Source organism: Odocoileus virginianus, chromosome 11, assembly GCF_023699985.2.
Source record: "Odocoileus virginianus isolate 20LAN1187 ecotype Illinois chromosome 11, Ovbor_1.2, whole genome shotgun sequence".
Taxonomy (NCBI): domain Eukaryota; kingdom Metazoa; phylum Chordata; class Mammalia; order Artiodactyla; family Cervidae; genus Odocoileus; species Odocoileus virginianus.
In genome coordinates, this window is record NC_069684.1 from 14235877 (window position 1) to 14254789 (window position 18913).

General features: G+C 38.6%; 1 protein-coding gene across 1 annotated transcript in view; it reads left to right on the forward strand.

Annotated features, from left to right (window-relative positions):
• The window catches only part of NIBAN1 (niban apoptosis regulator 1), a 174043-nt gene that overhangs the window by 54832 nt on the left and 100298 nt on the right, over positions 1-18913 (forward strand). The window contains exon 2 of the mRNA XM_020870563.2: positions 18703-18833. Coding sequence (XP_020726222.2) covers positions 18703-18833 — 131 coding nt within the window. The remainder of the gene's footprint in view (positions 1-18702; positions 18834-18913) is intronic.

Below are 18913 nucleotides of genomic sequence, written 5' to 3' on the forward strand. Positions count from 1 at the left end.
TAAATGAGACTGCCCCAGAGATAAAGTCACTTGCCTATGATCATATAATGAATAAGTTATGGAACCAAATTAATGGGTATTTGGATGCACACCTCTCAGAATTTTTGACCACTGTAAGTCGAGCCTCGTTCAGGAGGATCTACTCAAGGGAGAGGTTTGAAGATCTGCTCAGTGCAAAGACTGAGCCAGCTTTCTCCAGAGATATCTGAAACCCCAGAAGTCTCTCATTTTGGGTGTTGGTTCTGAAACCAAATGAGCCCTCCGAGTGCTTGGTGTAAAACCTCAAATGGTGACATAGTTGGGGGACTGTGGACAGATGAGAGCCACTAGTATGATTGCACAGTAAGTCAAATTTGCATCTGTGGGAGCGGTCCACCTCTGATCTACATTCAGTCAACCACAGAAGTCCATCTTGTCCAAGAGAGAATCCCCTTTTAAAACGTTTCCCTTTTGCCAAGTGGAAGTAACAGTTTCTCTTCTCATATCTAGACAGTCCTGCATGTACTCCACATGCTTAAATTATAAGTCAGTGATTTGGATTCAGGAAGGTTTTTTGTTTTTCTTTTTGTAGAAACAATGTTATAACTGTTAGCTTAGTTACCAGCTGGCCAACAAAAATCTGCAATGATGCAAAGAAATGATGCACCTAAATAGTAATAAGGAAGTAGAAACACCACTGTTAGTTATATGTGACTGCCATTTACCACTCTTCTTTTGTGAGATTATACAATGTACATTCTAATATGCATTCTTTCTTTAAATTTTATTTATTTTTAATTGAAGGTTAATTGTTTCACAATATCATGCTGGTTTCTGCCATACATCAACATGAATCAGCCATGGGTATACCAATTTCCCCTCCCTCTTGAACCTCCCTCCACCTCCCACCCTCTGATATACATTCTTGCACAAAAGGCACATATTTTTGATGATTCTTTAGCACATCACTTATACTAGACAGAGGAAACTAAGTATCCATCAATAGAAGACTGAATAAACCGATGGTTCTAAACTTCACTGTGCATCAGATTTCATTGGAGGACTTCCCAAAACATAGATTGCTGAGCCCCACCTCCAGAATTTCTGATTCAGTAGGTCTGGGGCTGGTCCTGAGAATCTGCATTTCTAACGAGTTTCTAAGTGATGCTCATGAGGCTGGTTTAGGGCCCACACTTCAAGAACCATCAAATTTAACAACTGGTTCATCCATATAATGGAATACCATGTGCTGTGCTGTGCGTAGTTGCTCAGTCGTGTCTGACTCTTCATGACTCCACGGGCCATAGCTTCTCTGTCGATGGAACTCTCCAGGCCAGAATACTGGAGTGGGTAGCGTTTTCCTTCACCAGGGGATCTTCCCAACCTCGGGATCGAACCCAGGTCTCCCACATTGCAGGCGGATTCTATACCATCTGAGCCCCCAGGAAAGCCCATGCACAGGTTTAAAAAAGAAAGAAGGAATAGGGATACTTTCTGTGTACCAGTATTGAAAACTTTTCAGGATATGCTGTTAGATGAAAAGCAAGTTTCAAAACAGTGTATAAACATGCTAACCTTTGTGTAATAAATTGTTAAAAATAAGAATATATACTTACATACATACACAGGAAAGATGTATTAGAAACTAGTAAAAGTTATTGCATTTAAGAGATGGGCAGAAATGGAATGGACAAGAATGAGGTGGGAGGAATATATCTCAAAGTATACCTCTTTTTAATGTTTTGTTTTTGAAATACTTGAATATTGTCATTCATTTTTCAGTTGCTAAGTTACATCTGACTCTTTCAGACCCCATGGACTGCAGCACGCCAGGCTTCCATATCCTTCACTACCTCCCAGAGTTTGCTCAAACTCGTGTCCATTGAGTCGGTGATGCTATCTAACCATCTCATCCTCTGCCTCGCCCTTCTCCTCTTGCCTTTAATCTTTCCCATCTTGAATACTTGAATATTACCTGTTTAATTAAACGCAATTAAAAATAAAATGAATGAAAGATAAAGAAATCATTCAAGGCCAATGATTCCCAATAGGGGCTAGAAGGGCCATTTCACAATTTTTAATGGCATTTTTTCAAATATTTGCTACTAATTATTGAGGGCTTATAATATACCAGGCACTTTGCCGGGTGTTTCACATGAATTATTCCTTTGATTCTCAGAATTCTATTTCTGAGATGTGCAGGATTCAAAACAACTCAGTTTCTACTTTCTCCTGAACTATAAGCATTACTTCTCTGCTTTAACGTCCACATCTGTAAAATAGGTGCATAAGTTAATAACATAGGTATGTAATTCAATAACATAGAGGGTTTGGGATGCTAACTGTTATTATTTCCTCAGTGCTAGTGTACTTCTTTGAAACATGGCTTTAACTCTTGCTGTACACGCCCATCGGCACCTTGCTATCATACATTCTGCACTTAGGAGGGTGGAGCCAAGGATCCCTCCTATGGGTCTCTCCGGGCTCAAGGATCTCATTTTGGGAGATATCTAGCAGTACAACAGCAGGGCCCTACACCTCCATATAGTGTCTAAGGTAGCGGAAAATTTGTAGCTGATAAATTCTCACCATCTCTACTCCACTCACCGAAAACCTAAAAACTCTTAAATGATCCAATCAAATATTCCTCCTTCATGAAGCTAGAAACCATGTTTTTGATGCTTTTCTTTTAATGCTTCTCACTGCCTTATGTCATAATTATTTGAATATAACACAGTGGAAACAGTGTCAGACTTTATTTTGGGGGGCTCCAAAATCACTGAAGATGGTGATTGCAGCCATGAAATTAAAAGACGCTTACTCCTTGGAAGGAAAGTTATGACCAACCTAGATAGCATATTAAAAAGCAGAGACATTACTTTGCCAACAAAGGTTCGTCTAGTCAAGCCTGTGGTTTTTCCAGTGGTCATGTATGGGTGTGAGAGCTGGACTGTGAAGAAAGCTGAGCGCAGAAGAATTGATGCTTTTGAACTGTGGTGTTGGAGAAGACTCTTGAGAGCCCCTTGGACTGCAGGGAGATCCAACCAGTCCGTCCTAAAGGAGATCCGTCCTGGGTGTTCATTGGAAGGACTGATGCTGAAGCTGAAACTCCAATACTGTGGCCACCTCATGCGAAGAGTTGACTCATTTGAAAAGACCCTGATGCTGGTAGGGATCAGGGGCAGGAGGAGAAGGGGACGACAGAGGAGAAGGGGACGACAGAGGATAAGGTGGCTGGATGGCATCACCGACTCGATGGGCATGAGTTTGTATAAATTCTGGGAGTTGGTGATGGACAGGGAGGCCTGGCGTGTTACGATTCATGGGGTTGCAAAGAGTTGGACATGACTGAGCGACTGAACTGAAGTGACCTGAACTGATGGGTGCTCCTGGAGAAGGAAACAGCTCCCACTCCGGTATTCTTGCCTGGGAAATCGCATGGACAGAGGAGCCTGGTGGGTTGCAGGCCATGGAGTCGCAAGAGTTGGACATGACTTAGTGTCTAAACAACAATAGCAGCAACACCTGTCATTTCATTTTCTAGGCTGTGTGTTCCTTGACCTCGTGGACTCTTGCTTGACTTTAACAGCTGTTGAACCTGGAAAGGACCTTAAATGTAAAAGGAGCTAATTATTTCTTGGATTGCATTGGAGAGCCAATTGCAAGTGTAAAACGCAATACTCTTTAGCCTACTTTAGGGCATTAGCACTGCAACATCTACCCCCTGTTTTTGAAGTTATTCTGCCTTTCAGATTTTGTTTTCATCTCTTATCTGCCAGCTCCCCAGATCATATTATTCTATGAAAATAGAAAAATTAGGAGAAAGCACTGTATATTCTGGTAATGATATTTCTATTGTATTGAATACCTATCTATTTCCATGGAAACTGCTTTCAATCCCAAATTTTCCTAGATCTCTTAATTAAGAAAAGAATACATTGCAGTGGCGACAAAAATTATTTTAAAATGAAGAGTTTTGAGAAAATGTACAGGGATTCAAACTGAATAACACTAATTTAATGAACTCTTAATGAATCACAAATCTTAGAATTTTAATTTGATAATGAACTAATTATGGATGGGGTGAAAATGCAAACAAACCCAATTTACTCTATCCATATATTTTCCAGATCTGTTGAACAGGAACATAAAAACATTTTCTAAACTGATATAGCTCATTTGATTTAATTTCCACATAGAATTAAAATGTGACTTCATGTTGGGATTTAATCAACTTTAGAGTGTGAACTGTGTGTGAAATGTGAATGAGAATTTTTAAACTTTTGGCAGAAGATATGATTGAGTATATAGAAAATCCAAGATAATTTAAAGGTAAATTAATTGAAGACTTTAAAAAAGTTCCTGAATATAGGTCAAAAATATAAAAGTTGAGCTAGTAATAACCAATTAGAAAATGTAAAAGGAAAAAGATTCTATTCATTAAATAGCAAGAAAAATCTATATGAAATTGGGATTTAGAAATAAATCTAACAAAGATATGCAAAGAAGTTTATGAATAAAAGTGACAAAATATTATCAAAGAACATTAAAGAAGACTTGAATAAATGAAAAATTATGCCATGCTAATGAGTGGGAACGGAGCTTCTGCCTAGGATAGTCACAATATGAGGTGTCTAGTCAAGGTTCTACATCCCAGGAAAGAACAGCTTTCTTGTAGGGATACTAGGGCCTTTCCTGGTGGCTCAGTCGGTAAAGAATCCACCTGCAATGCAGGAGACTCGGGTTCGATCCCCGGGTCGGGAAGATCCCCTGGCGAAGGAAATGGCTAGAATACTGGAGTGGATACTCCAGTGAGTACTTCAGTATTAGGCCTAGTAAATCCCATGGACAGAGGATCCTGGTGGGCTCCAGTCCATGGGGTCACAAAGAATCTGACACAACTAAATAACAACAACAAATAGAGAAGAGACAAGAGGAACAAGAGAAACTTTGTTGAAGACATTTCAAATATCCTACAGATGATGGGGTTGGTCCATAGCAGTACCTTTTAACCTTGATTTGGTACAAAACAGATTCTTAGTCAGTAGACAAGAAGATCTACCTAATTAGTGCATTTCCCAGGAAGCTTTATGGTATTAGCCAGCAGAGACAGCAGCTTTAATTGAGACAGTGATACCACTTAATTGGAACACCTTAATGAGATTAAGGGGTACTCAGATAAGGTCAACTTGTTTTCCCTGTGCCCAGAGCTTTGCTGGATCTCTGCCTTCTGGCTGGCAACCCCTGCCAATTGGATAAAGCTGAGCCAAATGCTTTTACTGTCCTTCATAAATCACTTAAGGGAATATTTTAAATACAGACTCCATGCATTTCAGAGCCTATTCTGAAACACATTGGCATGCAGATACTACTGATAAATTCAGAACTCATTACACTGAAGCCCTAGACATTTGCATTGCTTTTAACATGTTGACCCAACAGTTTAATATACATTAAGTGAAATAAATTGATAATTATGCTGGGACTAAATAATGTATTTCAATCGATTATATCTATATTAGTCAGGGTGAGAACGAGAGAGAGACAGGAGAGATGTTTTAAATAAGGAATTGACCCACTGCGATTCTGGAGGCTAACAGGTCCCAAGGTCTGAGGTCAGAGAACCAGAGCTGATGGTGGAACTCCAGTCTGAAAGTCAACCTTGAGATCCAGGAAGAGGTGATGTTTCAATGTAAGACCAGGGGCTGGCAAAGACCAGTGTCCCAGCTCAATACTATCAGGCTGGAGGAAACTGCCTCTTACTCAAACTTTTTGTTCTATTCAGGTCTTTAACTGAATGGATGAGGCCCACTCACATTGGGGAGGATGATGTTCATGACTCAGTTTACTCAGTTTAGTATTTATACAAATACTAACCTCATCTAGAAGCACTTTCAAAGGCACCCTTCCTGAATGATGTTTGAACATATACCTGGACATCTCACAGCCCACTAAAGCTGACACATAAAATTAACCATAACAACATCTTTTTACCTCAATTTAAGATCATTTCACAAAGCTTCATGACAACTTGGTTTTTATCACAAAAGAGTACTTACATTCTTCCATTAGTCAAAATGAAATGCTTGAATTCCTCCATAAAAATCAGTGCAGTATTAGTAGAGAGAAAAACTCTGCTAAAAATATTGACAAAGATTTTTGTAAATTTTCATGTGTGCTATTACCTACTAGTTTTGTGATCATGGGTCAATTAATTTCTTGATCTGAAAATAGGAAAAGGTTGGAAATGACCGTTATGATCCCATTCACCTCTAGAAGTCTGTAACCTTTGGTCTTTTCATCAGTGTATGGAAGTTGGAATGTGGTTGACATTGGCATGTCTATGCTACTGTCCAGATGAACTCAAATCCCTTTCGTAGGTGAAAGGTAGTCTCAGTTATCTACAGTTCTATGTCATATTTCATCCCTTTGGTGCATATAGTGCTAGTTTAGAACAAGTGAATTACCTGTGAGGCTTGGCCTCCAAGCAGAGCTAATTTTATAAGGTTCTACCATGTTTATTAAGTACCATGAGAACTCACTTTATGTAAGAGCAATTCCCATAGAAAAATGGGTGATTTAAATAACCTAGTACTAAAAAAAATATAAACTGGTGCTATCTCAATAGTATTGTTGGGGTTTTTGGTGGACTTTTTCTGTTTCTGTTTTTAGAGCATCACATGCAATAGCTTTCAGTTAATTTTTCACTGGTATACATTACTCAAGAATTTTCACATTTAGTGATTAACTGATACACTGGCTGGCAATCATTAGCTTGGCAAAAAAGCAAAATTGGAAGTGTTTGAGCCATCATCAAGAAAATTGTATTCAGAGGACCCAGTGCTTGACTGAATCAGGTGGACAGGAGTCAGATTTTGGCAGTTTTGAAATTCATGTGAGGTTAAGAAAGAGCATGTAAAATAATTTTCCATAATGAGTACTTTATCTGCCTTGTAAATAGTTTCAAAAAGTCATGAATGTTGAAAATGTTGAATAGTTTGCAAAGTTTTCCCAAACTTTCCCAAACCTACCAATGCCACCTTTACTTTTCTAGCAGAGTCCACTCCTTATTGTTACCTGTTTTTTCAGACTAACAAAACGCAAGCAAATCTGTGTCTCAGACATAGTTTTCTACCATCTTTTTTTTACATTAGTGGCATAGATTCTTGAAGAGAAGAAGTAAAACCTGTAACAGAAGGTGTTTCAGGCAAAAATCATTCTGTGCAGGAGGAAGAAATGTGGAATAAAATAAAAAATAAAGGACACAGTTGGGAAAATGAAACAGAATCTGGATGAGACACCAGAGAACCTTCTGGAAGGGGAATCCCTTAGCGACATTCCTAAGCTTGTTGCCTGGTTAAAGTCTGGCCTGACTTCTTTTAATGTGCATGCTGTGTTTGTTTGTATGGTTGAAGTCTCAAGCAAAATATTATTTTCAGGATTTTGAAATAATCTGAAAACTTCTGATAAAATATGTGCATAAAATTAATAACCATGATTAGACTCAAAAAGAGGAAAGGGAATTTTCATTTTTTTGGTTTCTGCATTTTAGTTTTATATTTTCTTCAAGGTTGTTTGATGGATGAAATATCAGTATTTTTCCTAAATTCATAATTTTATGATGCTTTCTGAAAAAGTAGCTGGGTCAGATTGGCTTAATATTCTTTTTCACACTCTTTCCTCTCCTTTTTGTTAAAAAAAAAAAAAATAGCCAATCTGCAACTTCTTTAGGGGAGATTAGATAGTTTAGAGAAGTGGCAAAATAAACAAGATTTGTTCTCATCAAATGTGTCATGAGGAAATTGGAGGCATGCTGTGAAGTAATGGCAAAATAATCTTGAATATTTCCAAGCAGTTTTCCCAAATGAAATGGAAGAAAATTTAAAATTACCGTCCATCTAATTATGGTTAAAAAAAATGTATGTATACAAGTATGGGCATATATTTATTTTTCTAACACTATGATTGGTTTCTTTCTCTAAAAAAGAGGAGACCAGACTTAAGACCCTACAGGTTCTCAAAAACTATTCTCTGGAATAGCTGACTACAGTAGGGTTTTTGTTTTTCCATAGAGTAAGGTAGTGGGGGATTGTAACTTTTAAAATGGTGGTGTTAAGAGCTTCCATGGTGGGTCAGATGGTAAAGCATCTGCCTGCAATGCAGGAGACCCAGGTTCAATCCCTGGGTCAGGAAGATACCCTGGAGAAGGAAATGGCAACCCACTCCGGGATGCTTGCCTGAAGAATTCCATGGACAGAGGGGCCTGGTGGGCTACAGTCCATGGGGTTGCAAAGAGTCAGACACGATTGAGTGACTTCACTTTCACTTTCCTCCCGTAGATGGCCCCTCTCATTTTTCTCATACTAGCCTGTCAAAATATTGTTCTACTAAATATACAGTGCACATGGAAACCTTAATTTATTTCAGTGGCTGTGATCATTTGTAGAAAACACTGCTTTCACTTCTGCCTCACCAACTGGAGTTGGTGCCTGACCCCTTATCTAGCATCTGTTTGTACATGTGGCTTCACTGAATGCCCTTAATAGGTTAAGCCTTGTGGCCATATTAAAGATATGGTGCCTGCTTTTAGAATAGGGATTGGAAAAAAAAAAAAATGAGAGTCTTTAACAGTCCAAGGGCAAGTACACTCAGAGTTTAGAATTTCTATGAGTGTCAGTTTTGGAAATGAGGAAACTATTCCATTATTTGTTCCTAAGTATATCTGCTTTCTATCCATAGTCCGGGGAGGGTCCTAGTAAGACTCATATGTTTAATATAAGCTCTTGAGAATGAAAGTATGTGTTTCTCTTCTGAATACATGAAGTAAATCACAGAGAAGTTAGTTTATGTGTCTCATTTTTAACTCAGAGTAGAGTTTCTGCCAGGTAGGATACAGGGACCTGCTGGCATCAATGCTGCCTGTGAAGAATTTTTGTAGTAGAATCTAAGAAAACCTTTCACTCAAGTTCCAATAATAAATGTGCTTAAAAGATAAAACATCATTTAGTTCCATTATGGAGAATCCAATTTATCCCAATTCTCTAAGGCATTTCCTAGAAGAAAGAGAGAGTCCTTGGGCATTATTCTGTGTAATTAGCTTTTTGCACCTTGCACTGTGAATTGGGATTTCTGATTTCTTCACCCTACAGTGCAAAGTGATGGTGCTTAGAAACCTGAAACTAAAGCAGATGTTATAACTCATTAGTATTTTAAACTTTTATAATCTGAGAAACTCTGGGGCAAATACTAGATTTTATTATACTCTGTTTTATAAATATTAAAAATATTTTATTTTCAGAGGGACTTTTCTCATTCTCCCATTAATCTTCACCTGAAACCTCAACAGGTCTTAAAGAAAGTGTGCCAAAGGCCGAGTTAACCCTTTTCTCATTCCTGAATTTGCCTCTGTTTCCAGGAAGCAGCCACCTTGTTCAAAGGAACCTATTTTTTTTTTAAATTTCTCTATTTTTCTGTTTCAAGTAACGATAGAAATGTAACATCTGAAAATTGTGATTTGGGAGGGTAATATAGGAAAAAACAAAGGTGAAATGTTAAGTAAATAAAACTAGATACAAAACGTTATAATTTCAGCTATTTAAAAAATAATTGAAAAAAGGTAAGAAGGAGATAGCAAAAGTAATGTCTGGATTTTCTGTATCTTACTGTAACTCCTGAGCTACTTTTCTCAAAGTAATTGAAACAGGACAGAATATGAATATTTCAGAGAAGATATTTTAATATACCAAAGTTGTTTTGATCCTGGGAATGATGGAGGAACTAGGAATAATCCACGAGAAGCAGTATCTTTCAAGGAAGAAAGCTATTGATAAAGGGTAGAATTGAGATAAACTATTTCAAGACTAGAATGTTGATAAAGAACCTTCTAGAATGAGAATATGTACAAATCTGTCAGGTTCTTCAGACTTCATATAAGTTTTATCTAGGCCCTTATATATTTCCCATTTCTATAAACTGGTCAAGAAAAACACACAAGCCAAGAAAAGCTTTTGTTTTCATGTAATTCCCCATATATAATTTCAGGGACAAAATTGATTCAAAGCTTAAACAGAATTAACCCATAAGAGTCAGATTTTAAACAAAAGAATTATGCTATCAGAGTGCATTTTTAAAAAGTTGCTTGATTCTTTTAAATGAATACATCATTATATATGGTTGATATAATAAATATATCATTATATATATCCAAATGGTTGGATAGCATCACCGACTCAGTGGACATGAACTTGGGCAAACTCTGGGAAATAGTGAGGGACAGGGAGGGCTGGCATGCTGCAGTCCATGGGGTTGCAAAGAGTTGGACACAACTGAGCAACTGAACAACAACAATCATTATATACATACTCACAACATTTACATAGCTTATCTGATACTGTTAACAAACTGGTACATCACACACAGAGAACAGCTTAGCAGTCTGCTCACAATGTTAAAAACCACCACCACCAAAGAAAAAAACCCCTTACTGAAGGACAGTATTTATTAAACATAATCTGTACTGAAGTCATAAGCACTATTTTCCTCTTCAGTCATTTTATCCAAGACAAAGATGGTGTAGACTGCTCAGCTGCTTGAGACTTCTTCGGTAGTGCCTTGGGGGCCTCTTCAGGAGGGGATGTGTCTGAGCTTTTTTTTTAATCACCTTCCTCATCAACACTTTCCTGGTCAGTGTTGACATCTTCATAATCCCCTCCCCCCAGCAGCCCCCGCCCCCCGCCCCCGCTCCTGCTTCTGTTCTTTCTGTTTCAGCAATTCTTCAGGTATGTCCTTACCCTCTGTTACTCCATTGACCAGACCCAACAACTGGAAAAGGTTGCTACTGGCTGACCGAGGGTGCCTCATGGACTGTATGCTGTGTAAGAGTATGTGTGTGTTTGTGTGTGGCTGCGTGCATGTGTGTGTGTTCAGTCATGTCCAACTCTTTGCAATCCCATGGAGCCCTGCCAGGCTCCTCTGTCCACGGGATTTCCTAGGAAAGATTACTGGAATGGGTGGCCATTTCCTACTCCAGGTTACCTTCCTGACCCAGGAAGCCTGTGTAAGAATACATATTTTTAATAATAAGTAGTCAAACTGAGAATGATTATGATGCACTGTAATTTACTTCACTCAAATATTTACTCAGCTATTCTTTCATTCATTCAGCAAATACTTGCTGAGTACATAAATAGAGTATATACTTGGAGGAGAGATAAGCTATATTTAAACAGCTGTAGCAAAAGTGGTGTATTTTGGGGCAAATACAAAAGAAGGGGAGAGCCAGAAAGGCTTCTTCTTGGGTTGGGATTGCCACCTGGGCTTGCAGTGAAGGGGAAAGGAGGGGTGAGGGCATGGCCATGTACTGGGGATGAGAAGGGTTAGTCTGAGTAGGACAGGTGGGAAGCAAAAGAGAGCTGGAGCCAGATCACAGGGCCTTTGGTGCCAGTCTGGGTGGTTACTCTTCTAGGCAATGGGGAATGGTTGAAGGTTTTTATGAAGGAATTAACAGAGTCTTGCAACAACATGTCAAATGAAACTTGTATAGCCAGGATACAGAGGATTATGGTCTATGACTATGAGGTGTGCCTCTTAAGGCTTTCAAAAGAGTTGCCTGGGAAAATTAAAGGCAAGACTTGGTTCTGAAGGACAGTTCCCTACTTCAGTATTTGGGCCTTGACAACTCATGTCAGCTTTCTCTTGAATAGGACCATGGTGGCCAGATAGGATTCAGCCTGTCCTATTCTGTTCCATTGACTCTAGACTCATTCTGGCCACTTCCCGGAATCTTGCCTTTGCAATAGGGACCAAGCTTTGGCTATTTCCTATAATCCTCCAGGATCTATGTGTTAGCAGTGGCATCCCCCCCCACCCCCACCATGGTTTTGACTTTTTTGTTCCTCTTTTAGAACTAAGAGCTACAAAAGTTTTTTTTTTTCCTGTTCGTTTTGATTTTTGCTGTGCTGGGATCTTGAGATAGGGCAGATTACGACACTTGTACAATGTTGTTGCAATATAATAAAGACCTGATTGAAGGTGTGGTGGTCAGGATGGGGAAAAGGAGATGGATTCAAGAAATATTGTGAAAATAGGACTGACAAGATCTGAATGACTGAATATGGGAGCAAGGGGAAAGGAAGCAAATAATAGTGCTGAGTTTTGAACCTGTATGAATTCAGATGCTTTTAAAAGGGCCAGAAGATACTTTTCTTACTTTTACAAAGTTGAACTGAAGCTAAGTGTTGTGGACAGAGCTCTCATGGAGGTTTCTTTTAACTTCAGTGATGATTACCCTGAAGAGTATTAAGACCAGCCTGGTCAAGTAAATTGTACCAGCACAACGCCCAGCACAGGCTGTAATACTTAAGTAGGATTAGAAGAAATATGCCTGTGCCCAAAATGCTGGTACAGGAAAATGTGGAAGAAGCCCTTTGCGGTTCTAGTCTTTATATTATTGAGTAACTTCCTTTTAGAGAAAGACCTGGCATTGTGTTTCAAAAACAATTTAGGCAAGAGAATATGATACTAAACTGCAGAGGGTGGAGAGGAAGGTAATTCAATACTCAAGAATCTTGAGAACTGTGGAAACAAGCTGGTTTAAGCAGAAATTATTTTATGTGGTGCCTGTGGGCTGATCCACTTATTTGAATGCCCTTATGGTGGGATATTAATAATAGTCAAAATTTATTGAGTATCTAAAGTATCTGATACTGCTTTAGGTACTTTTTAACCTGCAGAATATCCCGTTGAGTACTTATAAAACACTGTGAAAATGAGTGTCTTACAATCCTCATTTTATAGGTGACAAAATTGAGGCTCACACATTTTTCACAGAACTAGAACAAATAATCCTAAAATTCATATGGAACCATAAAAGACCCAGAATTGCCAAGGCAATCCTAGAAAAAAAAGAACAAATCAGAAGGCGTAACCCTCCCAGACTTCAGGAAATACTACTAAGCTGCAGTAATCAAAACAGTGTGGTATTAGAACAAAAACAGACAAATGGATCAATGGAGCAGAATAGAGTCCAGAAATAAACCCACACACCTATGGTCAATTAAATTTTGACAAAGGAGGCAAGAATATACACTGGGAAAAAGACAGTTTCTTCATCAGGCGGTGCTGGGAAAATTGGACTGCTGCATGTAAATCAATGGAGTTAGAACACACCCTTTCACCATACACAAAAATAAAACTCAAAATGTCTGAAGACTTAAACAGAAGACATGACACCATAAAACTACTAGAAGAGAACATAGGCAAAACGTTCTCTGACGTAAATCGTACCAATGTTTTCTTAGGGCAGTCTCCCGCACTGCCCTCAGTCACTCAGTTGTGTCTGACTCTTTGTGAGCCCATGGACTGTAACCCACTAGGTTCTTCTGTCCGTGGAATTTTCTAGGCAAGAATATTGCAGTAGGTTGCTAATTCCTTCTCCAGGGGATCCTCTGGACCCAGGGATTGAACAAGTGTCTCTTGCGTCTCCTGCATTGGCAGGCAAATTCTTTACCACTGTGCCACCTGGGAAGCCCCAAAGCAATACAAATAAAAAGAAACAACAAATGGGACCTAACAAAGTTGCAAACTTTTGCACAGCAAAGGAAACCATGAACAAAGCAAAAAGATAACCTACAGAATGGGAGAAAATATTTCAAACGATGCAACTGAGAAGCATTTAATTTCCAAAATATACAAATAGCTCATTCAATTCAACAATGAAAAAACAGACAGCCCTACCCCAAAATGGGCAGAAGACCTAAATAAGCATTTCTCTAACAAATACATACAGATGGCCAATAGGCACATAAAGATACTCAACATTTCTCTAATTATTAGAGAAGTGCAAATCAAAACTACAAAGAGGTACCACCTCACACCAGTCAGAATGACTGTTGTTAAACAGTCTACAAATAACAAATGCTTGAGAGGATGTGGAGAAAAAGAGAACCCTCCTATTTACTGTTGGTGGGAATGTAAGTTAGTGTAGCCACTGTGGAAAATAGTGTGGAAGTGCCTCAGAAAACTAAAATAGAATTACCATATGATCCAGCAATCCGACTCCTGGCATATATCCAGGCAAAACTATAGTTCAAAAAGAAATATGCACTGCTGTGTTCATAGCAGCACTATTCACAGTAGCCAAGACATGGAGACAGATGAATGGATAAAAATACAGTACGGCTATACAATGGAGTATTACTCAGCCATTAAAAAGAACGAAATAATGTCATTTGCTGCAAAATGGATGGACCTATAGATTATCATGCTAGGTGAAATAAATCAGAAAGAGGAAGACAAATAACATACAATATCACTTATATGTAAAATCTAAACTAAGACAAGTGAACCTATTTATGAAACAGAAGCAGAATCACAGACATAGAGCACTGATTGGTGGTTGCCAAGGGGAAGGTGGTTGGGATAGGGATGGAGTGGAAGATTGGGGTTAATAGATGTAGGCTTTTATATATAGAATGAATAAGCTGTAAGGTCCTACTGTATAGCACAGAGAACTATGTTCAAAATCCTATGATAAACCATAATGGAAAAGAATATTAAAAAGAATGTATGTAGCCATGAAATTAAAAGATGTTCCTTGGAAGGAAAGCTACGACAAACCTAGACAGTATATTAAAAAACAAAGACATCACTTTGCTGACAAAGGCCCATATAGTCAAAGCTATGGTTTTTCCAGTAGTCATGTACAGAAGTGAGAGTTGGACATAAAGAAGGCTGAGCACTGAAGAATTGATGCTTTCTAGTTGTGGTGCTGGAGAGGACTCTTGAGAGTCCCTTGGACCGGAAGATCACACTGGTCAGTCCTAAGTGAAATCAGTCCTGAACATTCACTGAAAGGACTGGTGATGGAGTTGAAGCTCCAATACTGTGGCCACCTGATGTCAAGAGCCAATTCATTGGAAAAGACCCTGATGCTGGGAAAGATCGAAGGCAAAAGGTGAAGAAGGTGGCAGAGGATGAGATGGCTAGATAGCATTAGTGACTCAATGAACATGAATTTGAGCAAAGTCCGGAAGATAGTGAAGAACTGGGAAGCCTGGCATGCTACAGTCCATGAGGTCACAAAACGTTGGATGTGACTTAGTGACTGAACAGCCCAACAACAGTATATGCATAACTGAATCACTTTGCTATACAGAAATAATTAGCATTGTAAATAAACTATATTTCAATTTTAAAAATTTAGGCTCAGAGTGGGGAATGCAATGTAATACATATACTAACTTGCCTTTTCACTTTGGCTCATTAAGGCTAATGTTTGATTTAGTTGGTTTTAATTCATGTTGCACTGAGAGCCTCTTACATGCTGGTAAGCATTCCTGAAACATCTGTGAAAATGTAGGTTATGTTTGTCCTGAATTTTCAGTGAGTAGGATAGTGGTTTTTGTAAGCAACAGGGCAGGTCCTAGTTAAAGAGTTACAGTAGACAACTTGCTTTTGACTTCTTCATTCCTTAGTTCAGCTTAAGGACCTTCCCTGGGTGGTTGGCTTGAGTTCTTCACCATCAATTTAATTACTAGGGATTACTGAGCACTTTCTATGTGCCAAATGCAGTGCTGAGCACTTTACTGTGTTATTTCATGTAATTACGACCACACTGTGAGATTGTTACTCTTGTTTTTAAATCCAAGTATAGTTGATTTACAATGTTGTATTAATTTCAGATGTGCAGTGAAGTGATTCAGTATTTTTTTCAGATTATATTCCACTATAGGTTATTATAAGATAATGGATATAATTCACTCTGCTATACAGTATATCCTTGTTGCTTATCTATTTTACATATAATGATTTGTATCTATTAATTCCATACCCCTAATTTGTCATTTCCCTTTCTCTTTCCACTTTGACAACCACAAGCTTGTATTTTATATTTCTATTTCTGTTTTGCATATACATTCATTTGTGTTACTTTTTAGATTCCACAAGAAGTGGTATCATATAGTATTTGTCAGCCTGACATTTCGCTAAGCATAATATTCTCTAGCTCCAGACACATTCTTACAAATGTCAATATTTCATGTTTAATGGTTGAGTAATATAACACCTTAATTCATGAGGATGCTACTCTTACTGGCTTCATTTTATATGAGAGGAAGAAACTGGTGTGAAGTCTTATGACTAGTAAGTAGCAGAGATGCGATTCATCCCTTATCTAACTCCAGAATCCATCCTCAACTACAGTGTTATTTTGCCCCAACTCTAGGCTTTTCTCAAATTGTCAAGATCTCTATACTGGGCATTCTTTTATTTGGGTTTAGATCAGCTGAATCTAAAATCTAGATACATTTTGGGAATAGCTTTTAAGTTATTTTCCTCCTAGAACTTGTGATGTTTTAGCTGTTTTATCCACATTTGGAAACAGTCATTAGGTTAATTACCCTCGAAAGCTGTGATCCCTTCTATTTTTTTTTTTTTGTGATCCCTTTTTTATGAGTACTCCCTCCATAGTCATTGCTGTCTGGATTGTACCGTATGCAGATATTCAAGTCACAGAATCGTTTTTCTCCTAGGTTGGAAGAGCGTAGAGGCATTGTAGCATCTCAGTAGAAGCAAAACATCCTTGAGGGAGGTTTGGTGATGTGGCAGGATATCAGGTTTCAAGGTTCTGTAGAACTCATCATAAAATGACATCCATCTCTTTTTATTTAAATCCAAGTGCTTGCAAGCGTACAAAAATTACCATCAGAAATTAACTAGTCTTCTTCTGCTAGACTAAACAGTGGTTACTTGGACCTAATGGGCAACTTTTGTTAATCATTTATATGTTTCAGTGAGGTGAGACATCCTCATTGTGGGAATTCTCAAAGATGCCCCACGCTTATACAAGGAAATTATAGACAAGTATATAGAATTTTCCTTCTTATGTACTGCATAAAAGTGAATAAAATAATGACCAATTAGATACTTAAAAGCCTGAGCATATGAGAGTATTATGCAAATACTGATTAATAGTAATACCATAAACTCACAGAGCAAGGGAAAGCATGCCTGATTCAAATTATAGGAGCTTTTATTTGCATTTCTACAGAACCTATTATTAGTAGGTCTCAAAGCACCTTACAAGTAGTAATTATTAAAACTCATGAATACAACCAGAAAATGTCATTTTATTGAGGGAATAAGTGAGAATTCCCCTTTACCTCATATATATTATGAGACCTAAATGCATGGGCCACAGTAGGACTTTCCATATAGAGAGAATGAGTTTGAGCAAGCTCCGGGAGGTGGTGAAGGACAGGGAAGCCGAGTGTGCTGCCATCATGGGGTCACAGAGTTGGACATGACTGAGTGACTGAACAACTCATACACTTGTGGGTGTTTGGGGCAGTGATTCCATAGGCATAGACGTTGGCAAGTATGGATTCATGGTTCTCATACTGAGTATCTTTATCTATGTGGTTATAACCCTTCACTTAGTTTTGAAATTTTACATGCATAATAGCTCTAAACAAATTTTACCTTTATGTTTTAATGTTTCTCTGTTGACTATAATATCAAATTTGAAAACAAAAATTATGCCAGGTTCACATGAGAGCATTTAAAAATATTTTGGAATATTATATCAGATTTACTTTTTTCAAACTAACATTTCATTCCAAGGACTAACAGCTGGTAAGCACAGTCAGTGGGAACTGTATTTATTTCTATTCTCAGTGGTAAGTCCTTGAAAGGTTGTGAGGATTTCTCATCTGCTTCAGACTGCTTCTTTGGCCTTCCTCCCCTATTTTTCCTTCTCCTTTCCTGCAGTTTGGTTGCCCAGGTTGGAAAAGCTCAAGAGCATTCCAGTGCCTAACTCTCCCTCTCCCTCCATCTCCAGTCCTCAACCTCTCCCCTCCCCCACATGATTAATCTTCAGCTTTATTTTCTTCTGGTGCTGAGAGATCATATTGTAGTTATCAGTCTTGGTTGTCAGGCAGCTGTACTTCCATGGTTATATTTCACTGTCACGTAGATTCCAAGAGAAGTGTGGACTAGTGAGCACCTTCTTTTATAGTTAGGATGCTGGAGCCCAGAGAGAAGGAGTGACACCCAAGGTCATACGGCTGGTTCACTTCTCTGTCTTCTAGAATTGGGACCAGAATTCAGGTCTCAAGACTCCTAAGCCAAAAGTTTCCCCATGGTAATTATATAATTCTTTGAATCACAAAAAACGTTTAGACTAGAGACATGGGAGCAAAGCTAGAAGAAATAGCTTGTTGATTTTATCCAGGGCTGTGGATCAGCAGGACTAGAAGTGGAGCCTCAGGATCTGAAAAAAAAAAAAAAATGGAGTGATGCGTGTGCAGAGCTGAAATGGTGGAGCCTGGGACTGTGGCATTACTGTGTAGGAGGAGTTGAATGACTGGCGGTAGGGGATAATGAAGAGCAAGGTGACATGGAGAACAGGGTGAGGTCGAATGTGGTTGTAGAAGAACTGGGAGGATGGTTGAGTTTATGGTCATGACAATGGGCTGTTGATGTAAAGTGGAGCAAGTTGGTAACTGGATAGATGGCCCTCGGGGACCTTGAAGTCGCTCAGGGTGATGCCAGAAAGGGGGGAATCCATAAAGCTATCAAAGTTCTCAGGAACTGTGGGAAAATAACAAATCCCTAGAAAGCAGAGGTGTGGGGAACCTTGAGGGGGTATTTATAGAATTATGGAGATATGAGTCTATTCTGTGACAGATGATGCATTTCTAAATTCTGATTTTCATGTTTTTTCAGGGAAAACGGAGGCAGCCATCAAAAACTTCAGTCCCTACTACAGTCGCCAGTACTCTGTGGCTTTCTGCAATCATGTGCGCAGTGAAGTAGAACAGCAAAGAGATTTAACATCACAATTTTTGAAGACCAAGGTAACCCATGGATGTTTGGTTTCCATATTTCTCCCACTAAGAATGGTTTATAACTCATAATATTTCTGAAATAAGCAATA